At 42.7% G+C, this 22,602-nt stretch overlaps 2 protein-coding genes across 11 annotated transcripts in view; both read left to right on the top strand.

The window, feature by feature from the left end:
• TPST1 (tyrosylprotein sulfotransferase 1) overlaps positions 1–6,515 on the top strand; it is a 41,824-nt gene extending 35,309 nt beyond the window's left edge. For 2 of the 4 annotated variants that reach the window (XM_050321690.1, XM_050321691.1), the window contains exons 4-7: positions 2,679–2,729; positions 3,629–3,704; positions 4,765–4,812; positions 6,011–6,515. In XM_050321690.1, the coding sequence (XP_050177647.1) occupies positions 2,679–2,729; positions 3,629–3,673 (96 nt within the window). In that variant the 3' untranslated portion in view covers positions 3,674–3,704; positions 4,765–4,812; positions 6,011–6,515. The remainder of the gene's footprint in view (positions 1–2,678; positions 2,730–3,628; positions 3,705–4,764; positions 4,813–6,010) is intronic. The other 2 variants (XM_050321692.1, XM_050321693.1) reach the window with 2 other exon arrangements.
• A 197-nt stretch (positions 6,516–6,712) lies between these two features.
• On the top strand, positions 6,713–21,907 carry KCTD7 (potassium channel tetramerization domain containing 7). 7 transcript variants are annotated; one of them, XM_050321917.1, is made up of 6 exons: positions 7,539–7,661; positions 9,926–10,041; positions 12,038–12,227; positions 12,943–13,112; positions 14,283–14,461; positions 14,960–21,907. In XM_050321917.1, the coding sequence occupies exons 3-6, from the start codon at positions 12,084–12,086 to the stop codon at positions 15,334–15,336; spliced, it is 870 nt and encodes a 289-aa protein (XP_050177874.1). In that variant the 5' UTR covers positions 7,539–7,661; positions 9,926–10,041; positions 12,038–12,083; the 3' UTR covers positions 15,337–21,907. The 7 variants fall into 7 exon arrangements, with proteins under 7 accessions (XP_050177872.1, XP_050177874.1, XP_050177873.1 ...); XM_050321916.1 differs by having other exon boundaries at positions 12,035–12,227; XM_050321915.1 differs by lacking the exon at positions 7,539–7,661 and adding an exon at positions 6,713–6,785 and having other exon boundaries at positions 9,926–12,227.
• The last annotated feature ends 695 nt before the right edge of the window (positions 21,908–22,602 follow it).

Raw genomic sequence — 22,602 nt, 5'->3', positions numbered from 1 at the left:
AATAAACTTGTCCTCTGCAACTTTTGTTTTTGAAGTTTTTGAGGTGATTTTTTTTTTTTTTACACAAAAAGATCCATTATCTCTGTGACTGGAACTGGACAAATATAATGTGGTTCTTTCCAAACCAGGCAGGAAAGTGGGTGAAAAGGTGGGCTTTAATCTTCTATAAAGATGAGTTACACTTCTGTGTTATATTTGTGTTCTTAAGTTCTCTCTGTGTATTTAAAAGGGTTTTTTTCAGACAACTGGATGTGAAACTTGTTTTCTGATCTTTTTGACAATACTGTGCATTTAGTTTGGCTATAAGAATGTGTTTTGGGTTGTTGTGGTTTTGTTTTTTTTTTTTTTTTAATAGAACAGCTTGAATACTGCCAACACTGAACATCAAACTGACACAGACTTGAAATCCCCCTCCTTTGGAATTCCATTTGGACTTACAAAATAATTCTCTTAGAAATGGCAAACACCCTTTCTTCTCAATTTTACTGAATTCTTGCTCAGACTGGAAATCATTCCAATGTCCTGCTTCTGTCTCTCTAATGCCACTCTGAGTAATGTGTTTTAGGCTTATAAATTGGTCAGGAAAGAATTTTGAATCTGAAGCCTCTTTAATTTCTTTGGCTGCAGATGGAGTCATTGTTTTTCGAATTTCTGGATTGCCATTGATCCCTGGCTTTTGATTCCAAAGGGACCACTCACTGTTTTTGGAACTCCTTTAAACCAGTGTCTGGGCAGTCTCAGTCCTGACAAAACCAGCTTTCTAGGTAATGTCAGTCCTGAGCTGAAATGAGGCACGTCTGTGTGTTAAACCTCATCTTGGGCCTGCCACTGGTTCCATTTGCCTTTGTAAATTGTGGTGTAGAAGCGGTGATATTTGAATATAATGTGAATATAATACCAAATGCCCTCAAAACATTTTCTTTCCAGGCTGTGACATTATTTTTCTCATGGATGGATGAGTGCCCTTGGCTATCCGCTCTTGGATGCCTGTTAGGAGGAAATGCTGTTCCTACAAAGGGCATTACTGTGGTAAAGTTTTTTGGGCAGACGTAGGTAGGTAGATAAATAGTTATAAGGTAAAAATTAAACTGAGTCATAATTGCATGAGAAGAGAAAAAGAAGAGGCTTCTAGAGAGACAGACAGGGCTTTGGCCACTGTGGTTGTGAATCAGTCACAAGGTGCCATCATCAGCGTTAACTGTTTTTGAGAATTCCCAGCTGATGACTGCAGTGCTTTGCCAGTAAAGGTGAAGAATCCTGCCTGTTATTCTGTAACATTTTTTGATGTGATAATATTGTTCATTTGTAACTTCCAATCCTGCTCTCTGGGACACAGCCTGCATTTTAATGGCTTGGTTAAATGCTGCAAATGTGAAATCCTCTCCTTCATTTATAAATATTTATGGTGTAAGGAGGCTCCAGGAGCCACATGCTGCATTTCTGACCGGGGTGACTTTCATTAAGGTTTCCATGGGAATCACAGTAGTAGCCCCTGGCTGAATACAAATGAGAGCCGTGCCTTTTGGTTTTCTATTTTAACTAAAACACGGAATACTGGAAGGAAGAGAGTTCCACAATGTGTGCTGGGACTTAGTGAAGCCTTGTTTGGGTCTGTTTAGCCCCGAGCTGCCAGTCCTGAGTCCACCCCATGTGAGTCACAGGGGCTGATGCTTTTAGGGCTGAGGCGTCTGCTGGGCAGGAAATTCCGAGCTGAGTCAGCTCAGTCCCAGGGCACTGCAGCACATTGACAAAACCAGGAGGGCTTTGGATGCTGCTCACCCATTCCTAGGGAAGCAGAGAAAATGGATTTTGTTCATAAGCATCCCCTGACTTCCTGAGTCGTCTTCCTCTGACGCAAGGCAGGGAGTGCAGCTCTGAGCGAGGCCTCCTTTCCATTTTTACAGAATTTTCCTTCGTAGGTTTGTGCCTTGTTTTAATTTTATTTTTAAATGATTACACAAGAATTTATGACATTGGGATGATCGCTCTTTATGGTTCAGTAGAAAGAATGGTAAAACTCTTCAAATGTACTTTTTTTTGGGGGGGTGGGGAACCCAAACAAAAAAAAACCCAAACAAAACCAGAGTACTTTTTTCCCCCCTTTGGAATATTTAATCTCAGAAGCAAAGAGCATTTAAGGATGATCCTCTGGAGAGTAGACAATACTTTGCCAATTTATTTCCCAGTTGGTCAGATAGTGGAAACACTTGTTTGCTGTGGTTGTTGGTGTGTTGGGGAGTTTTTATTACTTGCTCTTTCTCCAAACAGTGTTGTTTCAGAATTAATATTATGCTCTGAAAGACTGGAAATCTTGATAATTCCCATGCAATCAGGCTGGTAATGAGGCTGCAGCATGTGTTGTAGCAAGTCACTCCTAGTGTTTTTAGTAATTTTTACCATTTTAATGCAAACAAGGTCAGAGTGTTGAGTACAGAGCAAGCCTGGAACTGAGGGAGCAGCTGTGGAACCACTTTGGAGAACCAAGCCTTGTGAATAAAACTTGCTTTTACAAAGACATTGTTCTGTTTAGGTAGATCTATTCTAGCTTTACTGGATGTTAATAACACAAAGGAATCTTTTTTCCTTTTCTTTTTCCCATTCCCTTAACAAGCTCTTTAACATTTCAAACAGTAGTGAATGAGGACTTTGAGCAGTATTTTTTTTGTTTGTTTTTCCAGGTCTATAAAGGTGAATTTCAGCTTCCTGACTTCCTTAAAGAAGTGCCACAGGTACAGTACTGAATTGATTTCCTCATTTGTAGCAGCAAATGGGTGTGCAAACAGTCTTTATAAACCACTTCTTCATGAACCTGATTTTCTGAGTGATGACAGCAGCTTGTCCATGAGGTGGAATCTCCAGTTCCAAGCCTCTCTCGAGTCCCTGTGTAACTCCAGTGTGATACTTGTCAACCTGAGCTGCCTGAATATTGCTGTGAAACTCGAGGAAAGTTGGAGTGTCTTTTGTAGACCAAACTGCAAAGTGTGTCATTTGCAGAGGAGCTTTTATTTTTTGTTACCTTGCATGGAAAGGTTTAAAGCAATTATAATACAGAGAGAGCAGAGTTATAAGTACTGAGAGACTTTAAAAAGAAATAGTAATGTTATCAGACACAAACAAAACCAGTTCAGCCATGGGTAGGGATGGTGTGTTGGTTTAATAATCAAATGAGCTGTTGAATTTCAGATTGTACAGAAAATCCTTAATTTGGTACCTTCAAATGCTGTTAATTGTCATCAGCTCCCTAAGGGGCCTGACCTGTGCCATGGCAGTTGAAAAAGCAAAATCCTTGTCATGGAGCTCTCAAACTGCAGCATCTTGTGGCACCTTCCCCAACCCCAGGAATGTCATGGAATCACAGAATCACAGGCTGGTTTGGGTTGGAAGGGACCGTAAAACTCATCCCTTCCATGGGCAGGGACACCTTCCACTAGACCAGGTTGCTCCAAGCCCCCTCCAGCCTGGAACAATTCCAGGGATGGGGCAGCCCCAGCTGCTCCGTGTGGGAGGCACACAGGTTGAGAACACACAGGAGAAACTACCATATACAAACCAAGCATTTTGACTTTTTACCTTTGGTTCAAGCGAAAATGAATTGATTAAAAAGGAAAATCGGTCTCTTTTGTTCCAGCCAAAGAAGACAGTAGAAAGGAAGTCTCGTGGCAAGATAAAATGAACGTGGATCAGTGAAGTCAAATAGCTGTAGTGTGTGTTTCACGTTTTCAGAACATAACCCTGCTGTGGGCACCGAATCTTTCCGATCAGTCTTTGTGTGATCTCTAACTTGTGGGCTTGGCTTTTGACTGGGTGTCTGCCTGCTCTCCCCCTCGGGTCGATCAGTCAGTGCTCCTGCTTTGCAAGTGGTGCTCAGCTCCTGCAGAGCCGTTCCAGGGCTGGCCCCACGCAGCTGCCTGGGCTGTGTCACAGCGCTGTCCCCTCTCCACTGCTGGCCCCAGTGTCTGCAGCTTAGCGGCCAAAATGCTCTTTAAATATTCTTAATGTGCTGCTTCACGGTGCTGTCAGCAAACCATGCTGAGAGAGCGCGCTGGGGAGAGTTCTGATGCTTTCTCGTGCCATTACTGTGGTGATTTCCAAGATTATCTGCAACCTTTCAGATAAAGCCGCGGCATTATCTGGCTGCGGGCACAGGGTGTGCCGTGCCTGATTAAATATTGCTGATAAGGATTTATGGAAAAGGCAGGGATATGAATTATCTTCAAAACCCAGCACACTCTGTGTGTGCTGGCAAAATAAATCCTTGATATTTGAATGAATCCTTGATTAAATCCTTTAAATCCTGGATCTTCATTCAGTGTCCACTCTTTAAATTTTACTATTTTTGTTTTCCAGTTATCTTGTGATACTTCAAAAGAACGTGGGCCTCTCTAATTAGTAAATGTCCTTTCACTCCGTGTGACAGGGAGGTTTCCAAATGGGACTCTGCTAAATTCCAGCAGGTGGATTTATACAGTTAGCTTGGGACATTGCAGTATTTACCAGACTCTGAGCAGATTTATCCAGACTAAAAGAAAGATCATCTGAAAGGCAAAAATAAGCTTTGTGAAATACTAAAAGAATATTTCTTAAACCATAAAAACTGACACTGGAGTTGAAGTTGATAGAGTTGTCTTTTAGTGTTATAGTAAAGATTAAATTAACATAATGTAACTAAACAGCTCAATGGTTTGGAGTACAAACAAAAGTGCTCATAGTGATATTTTTTTCCCTCTAATGTAAAATTGCTAATTTTAGTTATTTATTTGACAGACTGAACCTATGGAATAGAAGATAAAATGGACATTTCTTGCACAGAAGGTAATAAAAGATCATTGCAGTCCTGCTTGTTTGTTGCTCTTAATTTAGTTTAACTGAATTTTTTCTAACTTATGTGACTCTGGGTAAGATTCTGGGTAAGAAAAACATGAAGTACAGACCTTAATTCCGAATCTGTAAAAATCACTTTGAGGGAAGTGCAGTCCTACATGGCTCATCATAATTTCAATATTTGCTATGTTATTGGATTGACAACTCTATGGAAGGAGTACATAAAACTATACTTTTATTAATAGAAAACCAAGGAAACTTTAAGGATGACTCTTCATCACCTGTGTCATTTTGTTTTTAAAGTAATTGCCCATTTGTGATAAGCTGATCTGTATAATTTGTTTTTAATGTGTCCCATAGCCAGTATTTTTGATAAACTGCATTTTAGTAATTGAATAAACAATGGCAAGATTGTGCAGTAAATTCCAGACTAGTTAAGGAATGAATGGTGGAAGAATTACTGTATTAATCCAGGATTTTTACTTGTCAACTGTGTTATCAGATGTTCTGGCTTTGCAACAAAAGATGACAAAATGCTTCCAGTTTAAATATAGCCAAAAGCAACATGCCCCACCAATATACCCAAAATAGATCCTTACTTGGCCATAAATGTAGTGCCCTAAATATAGCTGAGAGCATTGCACCACTTAGAAATAATGGATATAAAAGGTTTCCAAAGATTAATTGCAGGCTTTCAGTCTGAAATGGATAGAGAAACCGTAATCTTTTCACGTAGTCAATGTTAAAATGACTAAAACATCAACTCCATTTTGCCACTGAGCTCTGAAAAATATATTTAAAACTGCAATATTTCTGTCTAAAGCTGCTGGCCAGTTTCTGAGAAAGCAAATTGTGAAGTTCCCAGCAGTAACTTCCCCTGGTACATTGTAGTGAAAGGCACTTGCAGGATGTCAGTGCAGCCCACTGCCACAAATCCTTGGAATGGGAGTGAAAAATCAATATATTTTTTGCATCTAAATATTCTCCAATATGGAGATGGACAAAGCAGCCACGTTCCTTATAGGAATGTTTTAGTGGCTGTGCTTGTTTTGACAGTGACTTTCCACCTGCTGAAAAGAGCAATTAGTTAATTAATTCTGCATTATTAGTAATTCCAAAACATTGTCGAGGATAGAGCCCAATATTACATGGAAAGCTCAAACGTAACTTTATTTTTCTTTTTCTTAAGGAAATCGACTGCTGCCTTTTCCATGGGAATGATCCATAGGGCCTGTCCCCCCGGGATCAGGGAGGTGCTGCTCATGGCCTGCTTCCTTCACAATTTCCTCCCATTTCTTTCATACTGTTTTTGTTCAGAATTTTGCTGTTGTGAGTGCATGTAAAGCCTGTTAAAGAAAATAAAAACACTGATGTTGACGTACAACTGCATTACATTCGCACAACTATTTTTTTAAGGTTTAAAAAAAAAAAAAAGCAAAGCAATGAATCTCTGAAATTGCTCTTCTGTCTTAATAACAAAGCTCCATCTTCAAAGATTTTTGTTTGTTTCTTGTAGCAGTTTGGTTTTAAATGTATGAAGCTTTCAAGAGTGGTCTGTGCTTGTCCTAAAAGATTGCTGGTGCAACAGTTTGTCTGTTTTATTCATATGTGGAAATTGTTAAATATCTTTTATTTAAAAAAAAAAAGTTGATAAATTACATGTATAATTACAATTCAATGATCTTTTGTATTTTATTTTTCAAAATAAATGCTTTAAATGTGATTTTTGTTTATTAATGATTTTGCTTCGGAGTTAAGATTTAAATAATTCAAGATATTGATGTATTAGTGGAGGGGAGATATGATCTCATGTCCTGGGTTTGGGTCTCCAATCTTTAAGGTTTGTGATTTAATGCTTTTTGTTTGCTTTTAATAGCTGGGTGATGAGGAAAAGTAAATTGGAGTGTCCCGCTGAGAGTTATAAAGAAAGTAACACCAGATTTGTTTGCTGCAGGAGAACGAAGGTAATTTTTAGCCTCTTGACTTTGTTCCTCAAAAGCCATTGTGTCCGGAGTTGTGCTGCTGAACCCCTGCTGTGAAATTGTATCCTAAGCATCAAAACCTCAGGATGCAACGTGGAAGGTGATTATTCGAGTCAGGTAATTTTGAGAGGAGTTTTTGCCTCATTTTGTCTCCGTTTCTGTTCGCCTCGGTGGTTCACGATGCTGAAGGGGGGCTCAGCCGAGGGTGAAGGAGCTGGTTGTGTTTCCACAACTTCTGCTGCTTCGGCTCTGAAACAGGTTTGTTTGTTTGTTTGTTTGTTTTATTTCCTTCCTTCTTTTTGTTACTCCAGCTGAGCTGATTAACGTGTATCTCTAAAACCACCGTGAACCCCAGTGAAGGATATTAAAGCGCCCTCAGCGAAGACGCGAATTTCACACTTGGCTCCAGCTCTCCCCGCTCCTTCACCCTCCGCTCGATCTCAAAAGCGATCCCGGGGCCTCCCCTAGTGCCCGCCCGGGGCAGCGCGGCCGCGGAGCCGCCATCGGTGCTGCCGGCAATTAATCGCGGCTAATTAATTAACGGCGGGGCGTTTCCCGGGGAGCGGCGCGGGGCCGAGGAGCGAAGCGCAGCCCCGGGCGGGGCCGTGAGGGAGGTGGGGGGGGTGTGTGGGGTGTGGGCGCTCCCGCCGCCCCCCGTGTGGGGACGGGCCCGGCCCCGCCCGCGCGGGACCCGGATGGGCCCTACGTGACGCGGGGCCGGGGCAGGTGAGGGCGGGCGGGGAGAGGCGGCCCCGCTGCCCCGTCCATCCCCCGGCTCATGCGGCGGCTGCTGCTCCCCACCCCGGAGCGGGGGCTCCGCTCCCGACCCCCGGCGGCAGCGCGGGAGGGGCCGCTCAGGTGAGGGGCGGGCGGTGCCGCGGAGCGGGAGGGGAGACGGAGCGGGGACCGCTGCCCCGCGTTCGGGGACTCCGTTCGGACCGTGCAGGAGGCCCCAGCAAGTGGCTAGGTGACGGCTAATCGTTAATTATTTATTAATTAATTACGGATTGATTTGCCAGACACCCGGGGCCGTGCTGTCCGCTCCACACGCTGTGGTGGTGCCCGCGGGTGACGCCTCTGCTCCCCTCAGCTCTCAGACTGGAGAGCGGCTCCAGGCTCCAAAAGCTGTGGAATTCTGTGTGAGGTGTCAGTGCCAGCCACCTGCGAGTACAGCCCCAGTGTCCTTTACCCACTGGTTGCTCGCAGCTGCCACTCAGGTCTCCCCGCTCTCCTGGTCCTGCCCTGGAGGTCACTGGTGATGGAGGGTCCCATCACACACCCCCATACACTCTGTGTCTGCTCTCTGCTGCAACACTTAAGTTGCACTATCCCTTCATCATACCCTGTGCTGTCTTTTGCTCGTGCCTAAAGATGCTGAGAATGTCCAGGATTTTACAGTCCAGTGTACAATACCGTTTACTGCAGCTCAGGGATCCTGGCCCCTTCACTGTTCTGACACAGATTCACGAGAATTTACTGGATGTCATGTCTCATCCCAGTGCATTCACGCAAAACCCTTGATCATCTGAGTCTTTTGAAGATAGCTATGCTAAGTTACATCTCATTCTGTGACCTCACAGGGACCTAGTTTCTCTTGAGAAAGGGGGAGCCTTCCTAAAATCCAGTCGGCATTTCCTCAAAACAAGCACATCCCAAGGAGTTAGCTCTGAACAGAAGTCTGTGTGGGTCTCCTAGGCTGGATTTGTACATCAGTACCTTACTGAAAAAGATTTTGACCATCTAATCATTATGTCACTTATTTTTTGTAGATATGTAACTTTTTAAGGTGTGTAACTTTGCCAACACTCATGTAATCTCAAAGCATTTAAGGAAAAGTTGTTTAAACTGATGCAGAAAAGCTGAGGGAACAGCAGAGCCTTGAAAAGTTGTGTTGCCTCTTACTATGCAGTCCAACTCGATGCAGCTCTTGGATTGCTGTCGTTCCCTGGGGAATGAAGCCAGGCTGGCAGGGCCAGTTCATTTACTGAGCTGTCTTTGGTGTGTGTTTGTGTGACAGTATCTGAGCTGTCCATAACAAAGCTCCGGGAAGCAATCTCTGCACTTAAATGCCAGGTGGAAGGACTGGGAGGAGGTATTTCTGGTAGAGTTGGATGCTGCTGGTTCAGTTAAATATTTAATTATAATTTTGTTCAGTTGTGATGTTTTCTCATTAACTGTTGATCTGGACCCAGATATATTTGAAAGTGAAAAAGATGCATTTACTTAGTTTAAATAAATAAACCAGACCCTGCGACTTTAATGAGAGCTTTAACAAAAGGGATATTTTTGTGCATAGTTAAAAATAATTATTGCACATTCTTTAAGTGCTAAGAAGAGGATAAGACCAGGTTGGACAGGGTTTGGAGCAACCTGGTCTAGTGGAAGGTGTCCCTGCCCATGGCAGGGGGTGGGAACAGGGTGAGCTTTAAGGTCCCTTCCAACCCACACCATTCTTGATTTTATGATACAGATGGATGCATATTCTTCATGAAATGCAGAGAACCCAGTGTCTGTCATGTTATAAGTTAATTCTTCTCTTGAATTTTGAAGATGGTAAAAATACCTGCAGGACAAAGAAATATAGCAAGAGATTTTTATTGCAGCGCTGGGTACCCATTTCTAGCGCTGGGTGCACCTCTGAATCACACAGAGAGCACACCGCTGTTTGAAAACTGCGCTTTTTTGTACCCTTCGATATCAGCTGGTAAATATTCATTTACTGTCCACTTGTTGCCTTAAAAGGTAATTTCTCTGCTTTGGAAGTGGGTGTTACCTTTTGGCTGGTTGCAACATATCTCCCCATGGGCTCGTACAGGGGGTCCTGCATCATCCCCATGTTGCAAGGCATGAGGGGGATCTCTCTGTGTATCCACATGGCACAGAGGAATACATTTTTATAATTTGTTCCCTGTTCCCAGCCATGAAAGATTCCCTGGTGGTAGGTCCAGACAGGACCCTTCACCTTACAGCCTCCATGGTACGCCTATAAGTTAATAAATATACAGAAATAGTTCTTTTGTTAGTACCCTCTGTTTATTTTAATTTGCTTGGAATAAAACCGGTTCCTCTATTTTTCACAAGTCAGAGAACTGGCCAGTGATCAGCTTCTGTTTCTCTTTCAGGAAGACTCTGTTCCTGTCACCACTCCGCTGTTCCACTGCTCCGTGCCCAGCGGTGAACGGGTGAAGCAAACCTAGAGAGGGACTTCACTCACCTTTTAATGAAGGTCAAAAAACAGGTCAAACTTGTCAGTGATTAATCTCTTCGTTTTACTGCCACTAAACTTACTCTTGAAATCCCGGGCTGAGAACTCCTCTGCCAAACCTCACTGTTGAGGGCATTGTTTGTGTGAATGTTCCAGTGGCAGAGGGGACTGTTACTCCTGTGGGTAACAGAATTAAGATATGTTCTCTCATGGTCTTTTTTTCTCAAGCCTTGGTGTCATGTTGAGGGAGGATTATGAAAGAGGAAGAATTCCTTTCTCTCCAACCTCTAGTTCTGGTAGGAAAGGGGCCCTTTTTGGTACAGGGCCAAATGGATGAACTTACCCCAAACACATTCTGTGGTCGATGAGTCCCATATACTTAATGGAGCTGAATGTTGTTTATTCACAGGATGATCCATTTAAGTGAAATATATGGGACATTCTCGAAAAATGTAGACAATTAAGGAACACATTTTTAGTCAATCTTGAGTTCTTTTGAATAGTCTTAAGAGAACTGGAAATAGCAGGCAAAGCACTGGTGTCAAGTGACAGCATTATAAATAATACATTCACAGTAAACACAGACTCACACTCAGTTTTGACTGTGCATCTTATAGATGAAGCTTCTGCAAGCTGTTTCTGGGTGATAATTTGTTTACTTCTTTAAAAGAGCCCTACCAAAATAATATTTCATTTATGTTGTGTATGTTCTTTATCCGTGAGGCACAGTTGAGTTGTTTTGATAATTGATATCATCAGAATAAATGTTGTTTCAGGACAAATATTAAAATTGCTGATAGGGTGTGGACATTGAGAAGCCCTTCAATCCTTATTTGTCTGCCTGTGCATTGGACTGTGGTGGAAAAATGGTTATAAACTGTAGAGAAGTTAAATACCTGTCCTGAGCTGAGCCAAACTTCTTAAGGAGTTGCAGCTTAAACAGAATGTTTGACAATGCAGGGTACCTACTTATCCATGTTTATTAGGGTGTTAAACAGGGTGTAGAATTCACCTGCAAATTTTGGTGAAAGAAGGCTGTATATCTGCACCCTTTATGAAACATTTGTTTAGTCAACAAATAAACGCACCAGATGTGCTCGTGCAAATAACCCTTCTCTTTTTATATTTCATAGTGATTTGAGGGAAGGAGCTTGCAGGGTTAGAGCTAAAGCCTCTGGTAGTGGTTGTGCCTTTGTTCTGGCGTTGTGATGCTGCTGGAGATGCCACAGCAATCCTGGAAACAGGGATTTTACATAACGCAGCATAAAGGGAACAGCGGGGTTTCTCCTCTTTGCTGCTCTGCTCTTTCAGTTGTTATTTTTACAGAGCAGCTGGTTAGTCCCTCCCGTGCTGCGACTGAAGGTGGACTATGAAAGCCTCGTAGGTGCTGCTCCGTGCCGGAAAGGAAATGGATAATTAGGATAATAAGCAGAATTAAATGTGTGTCAGATGGGCGCGTTCATGTGCGATGGGATGTGATGCGGTGGGCACGGAGACATCGGGTTTCTCCGGCTGGTTGGAACTGGAAAATTTCCCGGGCAATGCTGAGCGCAGCCCTGCCGGTGCCCGTCCCTGCTCCCGGCGAGCGGCTGAAGGTGACAGACGGAGCGCGGGTGTCGCCCGGCGCGGGGCCAATGGCAGGACGTGTTCCTGCATCCCGCCCATGGCGAGGGACAGGCTGGGACAGCGGCCACCCAAATCCACCCAGCAAATGACATTTTCCTGCAAAAGCGCGGCGGAGCCAATCGCTCCCTGCACTGTGCAGCCAATGGATGCCGGGCTCTTACCCAGCCACTGACAGCGGCTCCGGGGCTGGAGGGCCTGGGGACAGCTCCGCCAAGCGCATTCCCGCACAGCCCGAGCCCCCGGTGCGTGAGTGCCATCCGTGCCGTGATTCATTTCCCGAGGACAGCGATGCCATTGTGAACCCTCGGGCTGACGCGGGGAGCGAACGCGTCCCGCCCGCCACCGACCCGCGGCTGGCGGGGACAGCCCGAGGTGATCTGGGGTTTGTGTTCCCGTTCAGCAGTGCCACGGCTGCCTACCCAGCAGACCTGCTCCCGAGAGCCAGAGGGATGGTGGTAGTTACGGGGCAGAACAAAGTGAGTGGAAACCCGGATGATGCCATGTCGAGCTCGGATGCAGAGGATGATTTCCAAGAGCCGGCCACTCCTACTGCAACCCAGGCAGGACAAGCTCTACCTCTGCTGCCCCAGCAGGTAAGAGCTCCCCGGTGCTGTTCACCTGACAAGGTGCAGTGATGGCAGCACGCACTGCTCAGCTGCCAAACAATCCAGGATTTATTTGCTGGACTATTTGTGGATGCCCAGTTCATTTTCCATTAGCAGCTAAATGTTTGAATAAAACTAAGTCTCTTGAATTTATTTCAGTGGCTTGGCGGTTTTAGCTGTAAGTTCCATCCATGTTTGGAGTTGAGAAATATAATTAAGTGTTAATTCTGGTACTTCAGGCGTCTTAGAGTGTAATACTAAGATTTCAGGCCTGATGTAAATACAAAATCACTGGGGATTTTTAGTGTATGGTTTAGCACTGTAAAGAAATTAGCAGAGTAGCAACTGAGTGCAAATCCCAAGGCTGGCCTGAGGTTTCTTCCCTTTTTTTTCCCCTCTACGTGTGTGTCTGTCTCTGTGTAAGGGTGGGGAGCCAAGAGGAGGCATTAATACTTTAATATCTGGCACTAAAGCTGAGTGATATCTGCTGTTTCAGATTCCAGCTGCAATTAAACCACTCGCTGGTTCCACCCAGAAGCCAAAGTATCCAAGCTGTTAACCCTCCACCCCCTCTGCTCTGTGGCAGCAGGGCAGGGAAGAGGAGTTTGTCAGGGCGGCAAAGACCGCTCGCTGTGTTTGGGAAGCTGCAACCCTGCGAAACGCCCCGGGGGGCTCCTTTCTCACGCCGTGGTTGCTTTTGCAGTTCCCAGAAGTTGTCCCCCTGAACGTGGGCGGGATGCACTTCACGACGAGGCTGTCCACGCTGAGGCGGTACGAGGACACCATGCTGGCAGCCATGTTCAGCGGCAGGCACTACATCCCCACGGATGCTGAGGGCAGGTACTTCATCGACAGAGATGGAACCTACTTCGGGTATGTGCAGCGTCCCCAGTGCTTCCAAAGTTCCTCCTGGAGAAAGTCAGTTGGAAAGAAAAATCAGTTTTTAACATTAATTTCTCCTCCTGGTTAAATCCCGTTTGGGTGGTAGGTAAATGGGACTGGCTGGCATCCACACACCCTCAAAACATATCAGTGGGATATGGCAATTAAAAAACTATTTGTGTTGCTCTCAGGTTTTAGGCAGGGGGAAAGGAAAAGCAAGCGATGTGTTGTATTTGTACATTGTCTCCTCCAGAGTATCTCCTTTCAAGGTATTAAGTTGTTTTGATGTCTTAAAAAAGAATGTGTTTGGTATTGCTTTACATAGGAACAGCACTGGTTTTTAATTGATATTACAGTATCTAGGATAAAGAGGGAATGAAAGGAATGCACAGTTGAAAGTATGTTATTTTCAGCCTTTAAACAGGATATAACAGAACTGGTAAAAAAGCCCAAGCCTCAAAGAATTTCTTTTTTAAAATTATTTTTGCTGGTAGTGCCATATCCCTTCACCTTCAGGATTCCTTCTTAAGGAAGGTCAATAATAGTGTTGTTAGTTAATACTTACAAAGGGATTTCTTTCCCTGTTAAAAAAATCTTGCCACAAATCAGTGTTTCAGAACTGCAAGGAAATGTTCTCTCTCTTCTTTTTAAAATTCTTACTCTGTATATGGCCCTGATCCTGTGTAGGGAAACCTCCTTTGCAAATGAACCATCCATTCAGATAGAATCCTGGGTCTGTGTGGGATAAAATGTCCATGCATAAAATTCTCTAGGAAAACGGAAAGTATTATTTTGTCACAGACCTAAATTTGAAACACAGTGACAACAATCTCTTTCCCGTGGAACACTGTATCCTCTTCTATTTGAAGTGGTTCCTGCACATTGAACTTTTTATATAAAATATGATTATGGTTTTTTGAGTGAGTTTGGACATTAACAGAGGCAAAACATGGAATGGTGACTTGGAAACTTGAACCTGGCAAATGGTTTTAAAACCAGCTGTGGGGAATATGGATCACTTGTTTCAGTTACTGTCTAAACATAAGGATTTCTGTCTCAAGAGAGTAAACAATGAATATGCAGCATTTTCTCTCCTTTACCACCTGTGACAGTTTTTGGCAGAAATGTGTTCTTAATAATATTTTTGCCCTTGTTTTTTAGAGACATACTTAACTTTCTGCGCTCTGGTGACCTGCCACCAAGAGAACGAGTGAGGTCAGTTTACAAGGAAGCTCAGTATTATTCCATAGGACCCTTGCTAGACAATCTAGAGGATATCCAGCCTCTGAAAGGAGAAAAAGTTAGACAAGCTTTCCTGGGCCTAATGCCATATTACAAAGGTAAATAAACAAAGCGGTGTTGACTGTTTCTTCTGGTGTGATTCAAGTGTTGGACGTGGTGCTTTCAGTCTGCTTTCAGCTTCCAAGATAATTCCATTATAATTGGGAAGTTTATTGTCTGCTTTTCATGCTGTTTGGGTCTTTGAGGTCTCCACATCAGATTTGGTACAAGGATGTGGATTTTTATTTTAAAAGGAGCAAGGTCTAGGCCATAACATGCAAGGCTTATGAAATGAGAGGGTTTCTCTGCTTTTGTCGTGTCAGGACCTGCAGCTGAATAAACTTGGGCACACTGTAAGGACACCGAGTTCACCAGATAACTGAGATGGATTTGATTGCCGTGTATTTTGCTCCATGCAGATTCCTGTTAGGCTGAGAATAGCTCATTAAACACTGCAGTAATATGTTCACGTGAAATAATTGCATTTGATCCCTTTTACTTGATACTTCATTGTAATTCTGGATTTTGGGGTGGATTTTTTTTTTTTTTTTTTTAAGATCACTTGGAGCGGATCATCGAAATAGCGAAGCTCAGAGCTATGCAGAGGAAAGCAAGGTTTGCCAAACTGAAGGTCTGTGTCTTCAAAGAGGAGATGCCCATCACCCCCTACGAGTGCCCCCACTTCAACTCCCTGCGTTTCGAGCGGAGTGAGAGCGAGACCAAGCTGTTTGAGCACCACTGTGAGGTGGACGTGTCCTTCGGGCCCTGGGAGGCCGTGGCTGACGTGTACGACCTCCTGCACTGCATCGTCACAGACCTGTCCGACAGGGGCATCACGGTGGACCACCAGTGCATCGGCGTGTGTGACAAACACCTCATCAACCACTACTACTGCAAGAGGCCCATCTATGAGTTCAAGATCACCTGGTGGTGAGTTGTTTTGTCCGGGACGGCGCGAGGGATAAGAGCACTTCTGGGTGACGGTTTTTGGTAATTTTTTGGCGACGTGTCTCTGGACGTGCATTGCTGCTAACGTTCCTCGGCATCGCTCTGCCGGAGGCTGGGCCGAGCTGCTCAGCGAAGGGAACCTGTTGCAGAGGTTAAAGAACCTCTGGAATCTTGAAAAAAAAAAACCAGCCTGAAATCAGACTGTTGGCTCAGGTACCTTAACGAGGCACAACACAAGAATCACCTCATGGAAATGGTGGAGGGGAGTGTTTGACGTCTTCTCAAAGGTGCCCCCAACCCCAGTCTGCAGAGTGGAACTGCAGATCTCTCCTGCTTTTTTGGGAAGCTGGGGTGCTAAGGATGCTGACATGTGGTTCAGTTTTACCCACTTAGAGCTGTTTTAGTTCCTTCTTTAACTCATCACTTTATAAAATTGAGTAATACCCAGCACAAAGGTTCTGGAAATGTGATTTTGATGTAATAGATAATTTAAAAAAGGGAAAAAAAAGAAGTGTTCCCTATATATTATTAATTGTTGTCAGGATTAAGCTGTTTTTTTTTTTTTAATTAAGGATTTGCATTGTGAATTATAATGTTATATTTCGATTATTATCATTGTTATAACAAGGAATAGCAGATTTGGAATATATTCCTTAATGCTTTTAGGAATAATAACTGTCCATGGAAGACTTGTGCCTGTTTTTAGCCTTAGAAATTCTAAATGTTTACAATATCTACAAAAAAAAAAGAAGCTCTGTAGAATCAGGTCATTTACAAAGGCTTTTGGTAAATGAGAAAACCCTATATGTATGTTCCTATTAGCAGAAGTAAGAGGAATATTTAATGTATATTCTTTTATTACTGACTCTTTTTACATTCTGTGATATTAAACTTTGTTCTAGAGTTGAAGTCAGATGATACTGTACAAGTGCTTCCTTCACCTCACCTTCTTCAGACCATTAATTAAGTCTTATTTGTATCATTCTTGTTGACCCCTCCTGGTGTCATTTAAGGAAAAACAAAATTCAGCCTTCCCATTCAAATACTTCTCCAGTTATAAATCAGGATATCTGGGTAGTAAATCCCTTCCCATGCTGGAAGAGGCAGCCTCTGCAGGATCACATTCTTCTCAGAAGGTGATTGTTGCACTTCTGACATCCAAAGCTGAATTACCTGATGTCCAAAACGGAAAGGGAGATCTAAACATCTGCAGATATTAATTGTTTTGTGAGGTACAGGAAACTCTACTGTTTTGCTACAATACCCCACTTGAAGGGGCTTCCAAATAATCTTAAGGAGAGAGAGATAAAGTAAATATTTGCATATTGCATTCCATTGGATTGGATAATCCAAGAATATCACCTAATTAAACTTTTGACCAAAACGCTTAAGAAACACGGTAATTACAGTGATCAAAACTCTTAATTACCTGAGGTGATTCTTAGAATCATTCTAAAAACCTTATGATCAAATTGTCTGGCAAAGAAAGAGGCAAATTGTTTGCACTGTCACGCTTTCAGGCATTTAATTTAGCAATTGTTAGTAAATTGTCTGTCTGAAGTGGGGGCTCTGATGATCTCTTTGCCAATGTTTACTGACAGAGGATCGTTGTCAAGTGCTGACTTTGAGTCCAGAGCTTAAATTTGAAACCGAGGGAAAGAGGGAATTAAGTGAATTTGGATCTTAAGACTGTTTAAATTGTTTTCTTAAATATTGGCCTTTGTGCTACAAGTTCTTGTATTCGTGTTTGGCAGCCCAAAATTAAGAGTTAGACTAGTAAAGCTTTGCTGGCTTCATTTATTGTTATTTAATTTTTTTCAGGGAATCTTAAACTGCAAACCACAATTTCTTCTAAAATTACATAAGATCTTAAAGCTGAGGCTTACAAAGTTTTGGCTGCTTGTCCACTTCAACATTTGAGTATAGGATTTTTAGCATAGTTTATTTAGAGATTATAACAAGAATTGCAGTTTTACTGTGGTTTTTGTTGGGGTTTTTTTGCCATTTCTCATATGTGTATTTACACAGGACAGAACTCTGGTTTGAATTTCAGCACCATTTGCAGAATCAGACACAGTCTGATTTTTATCAGTGTGTTTTTTGGTTTGGCTTTAAGAACTTTCTCACTGGTTTTATAGAGAAGCTGTGACAACAAAACTCCTGTTTTGGTCATGTTTGCTATTTCTTAATATGCACATGCTGATATTTTATTACTTTTTCCTTTTCATTGCTTAAAAAAAGTAAGGAAAAACTACCTACCCAAAAAGATGAAATGAAAATCTTGGTCTGTGTATCAGCTGCACCTTAATCAAAGCTCTCATCCTTGCAGTCCTCCTGGAGGCAGCAGACACTCAGTGCAACACTGGAAAGGAAAACATGGATTTAAAAGCCCACGTGCTTTCATTAAACATCCGTTCTGGGCTGTGATTTGGGCAGGTTTCACCCTGTTTTTATTGACTACACTTGCTCTAAGCAGTCTTTGTTTACAATGATTGAGGTGATCTTGCCTAATCTGTGCTCGTTTTCTGACAGAAGCAGAGGAGTTGTGCAGGAGGATGGCAGGGGAGTAGGATCTAATCACTGCTTTATGTAACATTATTGACTTTTCTTGGCGTGTAGCATAACTTTTGAAATTCTCCATTTGCAACAGACATGTGAGTAGCTCATCTACTAAATCCATGTTTACCAGGGTTGGTTTTGTATGTCATGGATGCTTTAGAATTGTCTAATTAAACTAAATGCCTATGGAATAACTGCTTTTTCTTTCTTCCCTTTTAAGACTTTTCTTTATATCTGGCCAGACCAGAGCTTTGCTAGAACATATTTGCCTATTTCTCCATGCTTCTCTTGGCTTTTTTGACACTTTAGCATCTACAAAGCTACTTTTACATCTCTCAAATCCCTGTGTTTGTGAGCTGACACTGGAAACAAATTGGGCACAGCAAATAGTCTCATGTCATCAACATAACCTTGCTGTGAATATCATGTTTGCAGATCATTAAAAGTGCATGTCCATGTAGCTGATTCAGTTTGAAGCACAGACATTTTTTATTTCATGTTCTGAGACTGGATACAGGCCCTTTTTCCATTTGGTTCCAAGTTGATTCACAGGAACACACATATTTCAATTATCTTTCCCCCCCCCCCCCATAAATAAGTCTCAAATATTTTCAAAGCCCAGATCACACCCCTGGGTTGCAGTGATTATTCTGCTTTTATGAATACTGGTGGGACAGCTGAGGGATACTTATTTAAAATCAGAATTGTTAGCTATTTTTTAATGTTGCTGTGTGTCTGAACAGAAACATGACAAGACTAATCTTTTTAACATTCCCTCTGGAACATTTAACATTCCCTCTGGAATCCACTGTCCAGTGGTTTGTAACAGGGAGCAAAGGGAGCTCTAACTATCAGTTCTCATCTTAAATGACTTGGCCAATTCCTCAGCACATTCAGCATTTCTGCAACTGTTTTACACTTGTAAAATAGGAAGGGAAAAAAGGAAAATTTAAAAAAAAGAAGGGAAATAACTCATCTTTCTGAATCACTCAGAATGACTTGAAAATGTATTTATGCTCAGCAGCCACGTAATGACTGTTGATATCAAGAGCTTAAAAAATATATAAAAATAACCTTTGAGCTTGGTGTGGGCTTCTTAACTTGAACACCCAGTACCCTACAAAGGGATCTGAAATACTCCTTGCTGAACTTCCACCCTCCTTGGAAGACAGTGAAGGTGCTGCCAGCTTTGATCTGGGAAGCCTTTGAGCCATAAACAGACTCTCTGTGGTCCTCGTGGTACACGTTTTCTTCTGAGACTGCTGCATTTTTTTTTTAATTTTAAAACTTATTTTAACCAAAACCTGTAACGAGGGATCAGTTTCTGCACTGATGAGGGTGTGAGTTCTTTGGTTTGTTTCGGAGCACTTCAGGTCTTAGTTACCCAAGTATCAAAAGCAGCGAGTTATTGCAGCAGGAAGTTCTGCATGACCCCCTTTTGATGGATTTTTTAAAAAGTTTTTAGGAAGTGTGCCTGGGAGACACCTCATAATGTAATATATGCAAATACCTGAACTTGTTAATGTGAATATTTTTGAGATTTTGTGGTTCAGTTTTGTAATATTCTCCCCTGAAACTAGCAAGCTTGTTAGGGGTTGAGTTAAACACTGGGTTTCTGATAAGCCAGTTTATGCCTTAGATATCTCCTGCCCTCATTTTGTAAAATCACTCATCCCAAAGGCGTTTGATGTAGGAAAGAGTCAAGGCTGTTACAGTTACAGGAAAACCAGGAATCTTCCTTGATTCTCAACAGTGAGCCATTAAGAGAATCAGGGCTTGTTAATCCACTCACACTCTCCATTCTTTGCTCTGGTGGTCTCAGGGCTGGGTCTGGCCTTGAAGGCAAAACTCAAACACTTCTGTCATGAGGAAGGAGCTGATCTGCACAAGGACCTAATCTGGCCTTTGCTGAGTGATTGTTAAAATTCCTGCAAACTGAAGGATGTGGATATTTTAAACTGTCCCAAGCAATAGCTTCGTTAAACCCTCATCTGCTCTGAGCCAATGGATGTGTTGTGAGGGCTTGGCCAGGTCTTTCAGTTGTGCTTCTCGGTGTATCTGTGTTTTCCCAGTGGAACCTGAAGCCCAGTGAGGTTGCTGCTCATGTCCAGGGAATTGTTTCAGAGGTGTCCTGAGCACGAGCTGGATTTTGGAAATACGAAAGTGGGAGGGAATTAGTTCTGCAGTGCATTCCCCAGGGATGATCCTCACTACCTCTAAAGGAACACTTTGGTGAGATCCTGATCCACACTCCCCCACATCTCCCTTTGTTAGCTGAAGTGTAAGAGGCATGAGGAGATGAACTGAACACTCACAGTGAGATAATGACTCTGACTGGATCCCCTTTCTCTGACCATGCAAATGTACAACTCCATGTGCAGGAAATTTATTACTTCTCTCTGCTGCACCCTCAGATTTGTTTGCAAGGTGAATGCTCAGTCTGTTTTAAAATAAAAGGTTGTTTTAATATTGCAACATAGTGACTGATAAAGAATCAGTGAAAATCTTACTACTGTCCAAAGTACCTGAGTAAGTCAATTAAACTAATTTATAGCATAATCACTTCAATTTCACTCTTCTCTCTTTTTTTTTTTTTTTTTTAAATAAAGACTTAAGAAATGTAAACTTACTTCTTTTAAGGGCTTACAGCTGTTTCATAGGAATATGCATTCAGCCTAAGTAGCTGTATTTTGGGGGGAGAGCTTTGTTTTATTACTTGCTATGAGCTAAAGAATAACTGCATGATCCCTCATCTGTTTGGGTTTTTTTTTCCTTAAAGAACTAATTACTGGTATAATTAAAGGTCATGATTTTCTAGCTTCATTTGGCATTTGCAAGCCCTGGGAACCAGCTTTATTCTTACTGCTCATTGTTCTTCATAGATGACGTGGGACAGGTGCTGTGATGAGGAAGATGATGGAAGTGCCAGCAGGGAAAGGCTCCTGTCAGAGCTGGTGGTTTCCACTGCAGGGTATTCTTTGGGTTTGATTTCAGCTCTTGTTCTGTGTGAGGCAGAGGAACCTTCAGCACCATTTGTGTGAGCTCAGTCTGTCAGAATTCCTGGCAACTTCCACTGGTCCATTTCTGTGGGAGTTCGTTGTGTTGTTGATTCTGGGAGTTAAAAGGGTGTGAAAATCCAGTGAGTTGCAGGGTAACACTGCTTGAATTTTGTGCCACAGCTGGATCTTTCTGCATGGCAAAGCAGAGTAATCATTTGGGACACAACTGCAGGACAGGTAGAAGAAGACTTCAGAGCAGGGACTGTAGAAAAATGATCTCTTGACTCCCCATAAAACTCTGGGATATATTTCTTTCACTTCTGTCATTTAATAACTACTTTACTCTGGGCAATTTATAGACCCCACTGGCTTTAAGTTGTGGTTCCTGAAGTTGTACACATCTCTTTGGTCATTTGTAGGGAAACAATTGTAAATGTTTTCAGGTCATTCATACACAGCAGAGAGGACCCAGGATGGTTCTGAGTTTTGGGCTATGGAAACATAATTTCACTTAACAGAATCCCCCCCCCCCCAGTCTTTCATTATCTTTCTGCAAATAAGCTGATTTCAGTGGGTAATTATGTTCTGTTTATTATCTCCTGTGTGTAGTTCTCTAACTGGAAATCACTTTCCAGAACAGCAGTTCTTAGTCATTTTACTTACACAAGCTTAGTATAAGTTTACCTCCACTTTCACTGTGACTTTTATAAATGGATTTTGTTTTGCTGAATTCTGAATTGTATGTGTCTATGCATTGTAACCCGTAATGCCTTTGAAAATCCAGCCTGGATGCTAACGATCAGGGTTTGGAATTCTCTCCAAATGTGTTTTGTTTATAATTCTGTTGACGTGTGATGTTCAATACTGTGAGTACTGCAGTGTATTATTTCTTAATACTTTTGACTTTTCAGTTCGGGTAATATATAGTCTATGTTTTTTATTTAAAACACATAGAAGAAAATGTGGATATAAATTTGTGTTGTGCAATAAAAGATTATTATACTGAAAACTGCTGGAATCTGGCTCGTCTGTTCTGCAGCCACTGCGGTGCCCCTCCTCACCTTCCTCGGGATCTGAGTTTGCTTTGCATGACTGCAAATGAAAATTAAGACACCAGTCTCTGTCTCGGGCTGTTTTAATGGCACCAAGTCGTTCCTCATCACTTCCTTAGCAGATGGCATTTGTGCAGTGTCTGCTCTCTCCCCGGGGATGCTGACTGGTGTCACATCATTTCTGTTCTGTTTCCTTCCCTCCAGCCCATGTGATACAGCGCAGAGAAAGTCCCAGTAGCTGTGGCTGATTGTGCAATGCTCGAAAAAAAAAAAAAAAATTCTGGATTTGCTTAGCTGGCTGCGTTCAGAAATATGTTTCTGAAGTAAATAAAAATAGCATTTCCTTGCTGTCCATCTGTCCTGCTGTTTCATAGCAGGATGTCTGAGACACAGTGTGGGAGGGGGAAAAAAGAGACCAAAACCAGGTAACTGAGAATGGAAAGGGGAGTAAGTTTGAAATGGCAGTGGCTGTTTCTCTGTGTGCTGCAGTCAGCACAAATGCAGCTCTGGGGCAGGGCCTGGGGTTTGGGGTGACAACAGAGGAGCTGGGCTGGGGGGCGTGTGGAGGGAGGGAAGGGAACGCAGCCGTTCCCTGGGCTGGAAGGGGAGGAAAAGAGGAAGGCGAAGAGAACCGTGGATCTA

This window comes from Myiozetetes cayanensis, unplaced genomic scaffold (assembly GCF_022539395.1).
Source record: "Myiozetetes cayanensis isolate MyiCay16 unplaced genomic scaffold, myiCay2020 scf27, whole genome shotgun sequence".
Classification (NCBI taxonomy): Eukaryota; Metazoa; Chordata; class Aves; order Passeriformes; family Tyrannidae; genus Myiozetetes; species Myiozetetes cayanensis.
Note: the sequence above shows the minus strand (reverse complement) of the source record. Positions and strands in the feature narration are given on the sequence as shown.

Bases quoted from the DNA above. Each gene is read 5' to 3' on its own strand.
- KCTD7 (XM_050321915.1), top strand. From the start codon at position 11,781: ATGCCGGGCTCTTACCCAGCCACTGACAGCGGCTCCGGGGCTGGAGGG. The intron at 13,113-14,282 runs GTATGTGCAGCG...CTTGTTTTTTAG, and splicing joins AGAGATGGAACCTACTTCGG to AGACATACTTAACTTTCTGC. The intron at 14,462-14,959 runs GTAAATAAACAA...TTTTTTTTTAAG, and splicing joins CCTAATGCCATATTACAAAG to ATCACTTGGAGCGGATCATC.